General features: G+C 46.3%; 1 protein-coding gene across 2 annotated transcripts in view; it reads right to left on the reverse strand.

The window, feature by feature from the left end:
* Positions 1-6,365: 6,365 nt before the first annotated feature.
* The window catches only part of SQRDL (sulfide quinone reductase-like (yeast)), a 60,482-nt gene continuing 59,104 nt past the window's right edge, over positions 6,366-7,743 (reverse strand). For both annotated transcript variants that reach the window (XM_014548761.1, XM_014548760.1), the window contains exon 10: positions 6,366-6,663. In XM_014548761.1, coding sequence (XP_014404247.1) covers positions 6,606-6,663 — 58 coding nt within the window. In that variant the 3' untranslated portion in view covers positions 6,366-6,605. The remainder of the gene's footprint in view (positions 6,664-7,743) is intronic.

Below are 7,743 nucleotides of genomic sequence, written 5' to 3' on the forward strand. Positions count from 1 at the left end.
CAGTGAGAGGCAGGTCTGGGATTCAGACCCGGGCAGGCTGCCCTACGTTGGTTAACCTGTAACAGTGGGAATTTCTCAACTTTGATAATCAGTTGAAATGAGGCAGGAAGATGTGATGTCAGTAACAGAGTCCACATGCCTTCCAGTTAGAACAAGAACAAATTCCCAAACAGGCATAAGGGGAAGTTGTATTTCTGAGCGCTTCATTTGACTACTGTAGTTAATGACAATAAGGGCTATAGTCTATGTGCCAACATGCTTAAAAGCTATACTTCAATTTTCTTAATGCTCATGTCAACTCTATGAAGTAGGTGTTATTACTCATTTGAGTGGTGATTAAAATGCTTGAGCTGGAAGTCAGCGGGAGAGCTAGGACTCCAATCCAGGTCTGTGTCCCCCAATCCTGTGTTCCATCGGGATGTCCCTCAGGAAGATCCAAACCCAGCTTGGGCCGTTACAGCACCAGAGCTCCTGCCTTTCAGCACCCGAGTCCCACTGCGGCCTGGAGTGCCCTGCACTGTACCCGCGGATGCAGTCACGGAGTTTCACTGCATGCAGATATGGGAGGTTGTGACTTACTTCCGGGTGGTTCACCACGTGCCCTACTCTCTGGAGCTTACTTTTTAAAAATCAATATTGGGGGAGAAAATTGCCCAGGATTTCACCATCCATCTTTCTCAGCCCTCTCTTGTGACCTTTCTACCTATCTGTTGCAAAGCATTAACCTTGCCTTTTCCCAGCACATAGACAAGCAATCTCCTTAGCGACTTGGCAGTTATCCTAACCAGAAAGAGCTGGTTTTCATTCATCCATTGAGAAAGCTTCATCCTGTTAGGGGCACAAATAGAATATTGGGGACTAGCTATGGTTACGGAAATATTGATCAAGCTCTGTTAACCGTGATTACCTTGTTCTGGTTAAAGAAAGGACATTCTAACCTGGCTGGGAGTTGTACACCCCAGGACCTGATGCATCAACCTTGGTCCTGAGAGTCAACCTTAGACCTGGGAGTCAACCTTGGAATGTGGCCCATTCTCACTCAAGAACTGCCTATTATCATGGAAAAATTTACAACCTTGTTGCTCAAACAATGGAGCCCCACCCCAACCCGAATTGCCTACTTCCCCATGCCTATAATCCCTACTTACCCATGTAATATTTGTCCCACCCAATATAAGCAGCTGGCTTATGGGGGGTTGCAGAACAGATTTTTGTGGCTGACCTGCTGCTCTCCCATACTGCTGGCAGTATTAGAATAAATGCTCATATATGATTCAACCCTGTCTCTGCTGATTTGGCTCAAGTAGTGACAGGCAGTCCAGACCCACTGGTTCTCTGGTTTCAACCTTACCCAAAGCATTTCTCTTGTTTCTTCTCTCCCTGACCACAACGAGCCCATTCTGAAAGAAAGCTCTGTCCATGGTCTTAGGGCACGAGGCAGGTACTCTGTTTTAAAACCAAAGGGTTTTAACAAGCTTATATGCTTGTATGCATGCATATAAGCATAAGTGATGGATGTGGACAACAGGGGGTGAGGGTGAGGGCAGGATTGGGGGGATGAGAGGACATTGGGAGGATAAGGACACATTTGTAATATCTTATTCAATAAAGGGAAAAAAAATCAGACTGGAGTTACCCCAGTGCACTAAAACAGAGGAGCTACTCTTAAATGTTGGGTTACAAAGGCCCCCTTCCTCAAAAAGAATAATATTCCATTCCTTTGAGAATCCTATTCATGGAATTATTGTAGAATTTTCTGAGAAAAGCATCTAGTGCCAATTATATAGGGTGTCCCAAAATTCACGCAAGAAGTAATTTTGATAGAAAACACAGGTTTATAATTAAAAATTGTAAATTTTTTATTTGATTAATAAAGTATACAGTATAGGGTTATGTATGGAATAGCACATTGGGTAAATGGCCTCCACGGCTTTGCTGGCACATACGCAAAGCCGTGGTCTTCATTGGTCTTCATTGTCCCTGCTCCTGGGCCGTAATTGGTAGTTGGTAATGCTTATCAAATTGAAGGGATTGAAATCAAAGGGCAACAGGTATTAGAATCTGATTCAATAAACCAAGTAAAATTAGGCTTTTATTTTTTGTTGTTGTTAATGCTCACGCAAAATTCAAATCTTGCGTGAATTTTGGGACACCCTATATATCAACTAGAGGCCCGGTGCATGAAATTCGTGCATGGGGGGTGGGGGGAGTATCCCTAAGCCCACCTGCACCCTCTCCAATCTGGGACCCCTTGAGGGATGTCCAACTGCCCGTTTAGGTATCAGGCCCTGTGGGATCGGGCCTAAACCGGCAGTCGGACATCCCTCTCACAATCCAGGACTGCTGGCTCCCAACTGCTCACCTGCCTTCCTGCCTGATTGCCCCTAACCACTTCTGCCTGCCAGCCTGATCACCCCCTAACCACTCCCCTGCCAGTCTGATCAACGCCTAACTGCTCCCCTGCCAGCCCAATTGCCCCTAACTACCCTCCCCTGCTGGCCTGGTTGCCCCTAACTGTCCTCCCCTGCAGGCCTGGGCAACCCCAACTGCCCTCCCCTGCCAACTCAGACAGCCCTAACTGCCCTCCCCTGCTGGCCTGGTCCCCCCCAACTGCCCTCCCTTACCAGCCATCTTGTGGCAGCCATCTTTGACCACATGGGGGCGGCCATCGTGTGTGTTGGAGTGATGGTCAATTTGCATATTACCTCTTTATTATATAGGATACCCTCTTAAGCACAGGACACACATTTGTTACATTAAGTGATTGTCTCAACCAGTATAAATGACCGGTGCTCCTTGATTACTCACCAATCTCCTCCTCCTCTCTACAACCAACCACTGGGTCTTCGATACACATCTATCTATATAAAAGGCTAATGTGCTAAATGTCCCTCCGCCCATCCAACCGGTCGCTATGATGTGCACTTACCACCAGGGGGCAGACACTCAACACAGGAACTGCCGTGACACGCACTGGCCATTTACAGAGAAACGATACCTCAGGCCTGGCGCCGACAAAGCAACACTTGGCTTCCCCCAAGTGGGACACAGGCCCCGCCACCACCCTGGAGCTACAGCCCACCAAATCGCAACCGACCCCATGGCACAAAATGTGGCCCACAGCCCAGACCAGCCCGGAAACGGTTTCTGTGGGCGCCAGGTAATGACCTCACGTAGCAACACCCGGTTTTCTCTCCCTAGCGACTAGCCTCCTTGCAGTTTCTTCAGCCCAGAAACATGACTTGCTTTATAGCCAGGTGGAAACATTTACAGCTTAACCAAATGTCTGTGAAGCATTTTCCAGTGCCTCATCTCATTTGATCCTCACAGAAGTCCTGGTGTAGGTAGATAGGAGACTCAGTGGAATCCTTTTTTTTTTTTCATTAGCCAGAAAACAGAGATTTAGAAAGCTTAGAAACTTGACCCAACTGAAAAGAAGTAAGAAATGGTGGACCTTGAAAATGACTTCAGGTTTTCTCACACAGAAGATAGTCAAACACTGCTGCAGTTACATATTTTACCCTTTGTTCTCCCTGTGTGATCTACAATAATAATCTGCTTCGTATTGATAGTCACTGCTGTGTTGCTGACAATTACCTGAAAAAAAGAAGTTGGGGTGCTTCACTGGACTGAAAAAAGTTTAGCTAAATCAGAAAGCAGGTCTAATAAGCAAGTTTATTCTATATATATAAAAGGCTAAGTTGACTCACACATGCATGATACATATAAAGCTCTTGCTGGCGCCAATCACATGTGTGTGTTTCGATCTGTCATTGTCAGTCGTGAATTTGGATGACACATCTATTATAGAGAAAGGGCGAATAGAGATATTAAAATATTTCTTTAACTAATTTCCTTTCAATGTGCACGAATTCATGCACTGGGCCACTAGTTAACTATAAAACACAAAACAATACTTACAGTGAGATCCTGTTGGTTTTCAGGAACTTTATGTGAAATATTAGGTCAGTAGAGAAAAAAACACACCAAAATGGGATTACTTGGAGTAAAATTTATTCTTTTTATCTCTGATCTCTAAATTTTTTACAAACGTTAGAGATAAAACACTAAAAATGTTAATACAAAAAAAAAAGAAAACCTTTTGAATTTGAAACCCTGAGTTCCCCCAGCTGACTTAAGCCTTGCTTCCCTTCCTGCATCCCAAGGCCTCTAAGCTGCCACCCAGCTATTTTTATTACACCCACAGCTCACCCAGGGCTGATGCCAGGGCAGGAATTTTAATTCCTGGAAAGTTGCTCTAGAGACAAAGAGCAGGAGTGGCAAGGGATTTCCCGTCAGCAGTCCCAGCTGGCATCATTTCTGGACTCTGAAGTCATCAGCAGCTGAGTCAGAGCCCTCAAAGGGCATGACCTGAAACCTCACCCACCCTGTGGCACACCTTTGGAGAAACCACCCACCCTTGCCCCTACCCTGGCCTCACTCCCTCTTTCTGCTGCAGGATCCTAATAACGGGAGGCAATCTCATGGAAGACCTCTCCTGTGGCCGATCCCACGTTCATGGTTAAGGGGATAAGATTTTAAAAGCCAAGATTTTTCTCATCTTCCCCAGCTCAGAGGAATGAAAGCTGGAGACCAATGCACTAGCCAAAAGTGGTCACTGCTCCCTCCAGCTTGGGATGAACCCAAAAGCAATTCCCAGATGGCTGGAGATGTATTCAGACACATGGTCAGGAGGCTCCAGTTCACTCTGCAAGGGATTTCCAAGTGACCCAACCTAGAGCTCAGCCACTCCCAGAATCACAGCCCATCCCTTGAAATGCAGAAGCTGGCCTTGCCAGAACTGTTGTCCATAGCCAGGAGAGCTGCTGGCTGGTGATTCCTGGGATCTCCGGTCACTGGAGGCGACCGGCCCCAGCTCTCCTAGCGAGCAGCCCGCCAGAAGCTCCGTAAAGGCACGGGGTTTCTTGGCCCAGATTCAGAGGACAGGGCAGAGCAGTCACAAGCCCCACGTGAAAGCACACAAGGCAACAAGCCCCTGGTTTGCAGCGCTGCTCTCCCACTCGGACTGGGTGGGGGTGGGAGGGGTGAGTGTGATCACTAGAGTGATCATATAATCCATTGTCCAAATGGGACATTTTGGAGCATGAAAGGACATGCTATTAATAGCTATGCCAGGCCCTAACTGGTTTGGCTTCATGAATAGAGCGTCGGGCTGCAGACTGAAGTGTCCCAGGTTCGATTCCGGTCAAGGGTATGTACCTTGGTTGAAGGCACATCCCCAGTAGGGGGTGTGCAGGAGGCAGCTGATCGATGTTCCTCTCTCATCAATGTTTCTAACTCTCTATCCCTCTCCCTTCCTCTCTGTAAAAAATCAATAAAAATATATTTTTAAAAAATAGCTATGCCAGGATAACATGTTAAACAGGAAAACCCCAGACAAACGAAGATGTGTGGTGACCCCAGAAAACATCTTCCACTCCTGGAGCCAGGGTGGGGGTCTGCGGCTGGAGTGGTGGCCTGTTCTTTTCCAGAACATGTGCCACCGAAGAAAGTCTACTTTCCAAATGGAACCAGGGCCTCGTTCAGCAAGCTCCCGGGCATCCCAGGAAAAGAAAAGGAACCACAAAAATGCGGGCAGGGCCCTTCTCTGTCTGGTTCACCATTGCACCTCCTGGGCCAAGAATAGTGCTTGGCAGGTTGCAGGTGCTCAGTAAATATTTGAATGAATGAATGAATGAATGAATGCCTGAGCACATTCTAAAGTCACCTGAACCCCAGGAAACCAGAGAGACTTGGCAATCTTAGGAAATATACAAGGGTTTGAACTCTAAATTGCTGTAAAAATCTAAGGCACTGCATAGACTGCTATGCATTTCCCTTTGGCAGAGTTTATAAATATGCAATGTACAAAGCTTTCAAATACCAGATGAACCAGATAAGCTTCTACAAATAAACTCATTAGGAACAATATTTTTTAAGCCACTGCTGAACTAAACTGGAACTATCTCCTGCCATATTTCTCATGGGAACTTATTCAAAAATTTCAAGGCCCAAATTGGGACTGAATGAAGCAAATGCTTACCACACACATCAGAATTCCTCTAGCCACATCCTCACTGAGTGTGAGTTCTCTGGGAAGCAGGGGCCATGGCAGAATTACATTTGCAAGAGACTTCATGGCGGGGGGAGTGTCTGCGGAGGCTAATGGAGGAGGCAGGGAGGGTTCTCACACCATGAATCAGCTGGGACGCCTGGGAAAAGTGGAGGGACCGGGAGCATCGCAGACCTGATACAGCTCTAAGAAAGTTTCAGCCAAGTTGATGGGGAATCCTGGAGCCAGACTTTTCATTCCACTAATCCAGATTTAAAAAATTTTTCGTAGAATCTCAATGACAAGCTTTTAGTTAAAAAATAGAAGTCTATTCCTTTATTTTAATATTTCCAAGGAACCAAGCTCATCCCAAGCAGCCTGGACAGTGGCTGTTGAGAGGGACTTGAAAGGGAGGCATTGAGTCCCCGTCACCCAGCATCCAGCACTAAACTCTTTACAGGGTTAGGTCTGGAGCTCTTCATGCTGCTCTTGGCCAGTCTGACTGTGATTTTGGTCCAGAAGCCGCCCAGAGATAGCAAGGGTTGAGCCATCCTTAACTCATACCCAGGTGAAACAACTTCCGCAGAAAGGCTGGTCCTCCCCAGTAACCCCTGAAAGAAACGACATGGAAAAGATATTTGCATCAGAAAAGATGGGAGTGACCTCGGTCAGCAGGATGTTGAAAGGAAAGTCACATGGCTCACAGACATGCTTATCAGCACATAAAGCAAGATTTGTCTTGTGAGGTAGAAAGATCCTGTGACTAGGAGGGGACATGCTTCGAGTTCTGGTTTCGATATTGACTTGCTATGTGAGCCTGGACATGCTCACTCAGTTCAGCAAACTTGCATGCAATCTCTACTTCAGGCAAACTGCAATCCTCTCTACTTTCATTTGCTTATAGATAAAGCATAGGTCCAGGTTTCTCAACCTTAGCCCTACTGACACTATGAAATAGCTATTTCTTCGTTGTGGAGACTGTCCTGTGCATTGTAGGGTGTTTAGCAGCATCCCTGGCCTCTGCTCACGAGAAGCCAGTAGCATCCCCTCCAGCTGTGACAACCAAATATGTCTCCAGATATTGCCAAATGCCCCCTGAGGGGAAAAAATACCCTGGTTGAAAACCACTAGTATAAAAAGAAAAAAGAAAACCACTAGCATAGATTCCCTGACTTACCTATCTCATAGTGGTTTGTACAAGTCAAATGAGATTTTCATTGTTTGGAACTAAGAAGAGGAATTATTAAATGTTCTTACTCTATTCACTACTATGCCTACTATGTAGCTGTCTTTTAATGTGTTACCTCATTAATCCCCATCCTCTGAGGTTACTTTCATTTGCAGATAAAAAAGTTAAACACAGACCAGCAGGAGAAACCAAGATGGCGGCATAGGTAAACACCGGAAATTGCTGCCTCCCACAACAAATTCAAAAATACAACTAAAAGACATAACGGACATCATCCAGAACCACAGGAAGGCTGGCTGAGTGGAAACTCTACAACTAGAAGGAAAGAGAAAAGCACACTGAGACTCAGAGGAGGTGCGGAAGACTCAGCGGTACGGAGGAGCACATGGAAAGGGCTGGCAACAGAGGACACGGTTGTCTTTTTCAATTGAGAGGGAGTCTCAAGCTCCCGACTGCTCTGAACTCCAGTTCCGGGTGAGTCTCTGGGGACCCAGACTCATAC

This window comes from Myotis brandtii, unplaced genomic scaffold (assembly GCF_000412655.1).
Source record: "Myotis brandtii unplaced genomic scaffold, ASM41265v1 scaffold521, whole genome shotgun sequence".
NCBI lineage: Eukaryota > Metazoa > Chordata > Mammalia > Chiroptera > Vespertilionidae > Myotis > Myotis brandtii.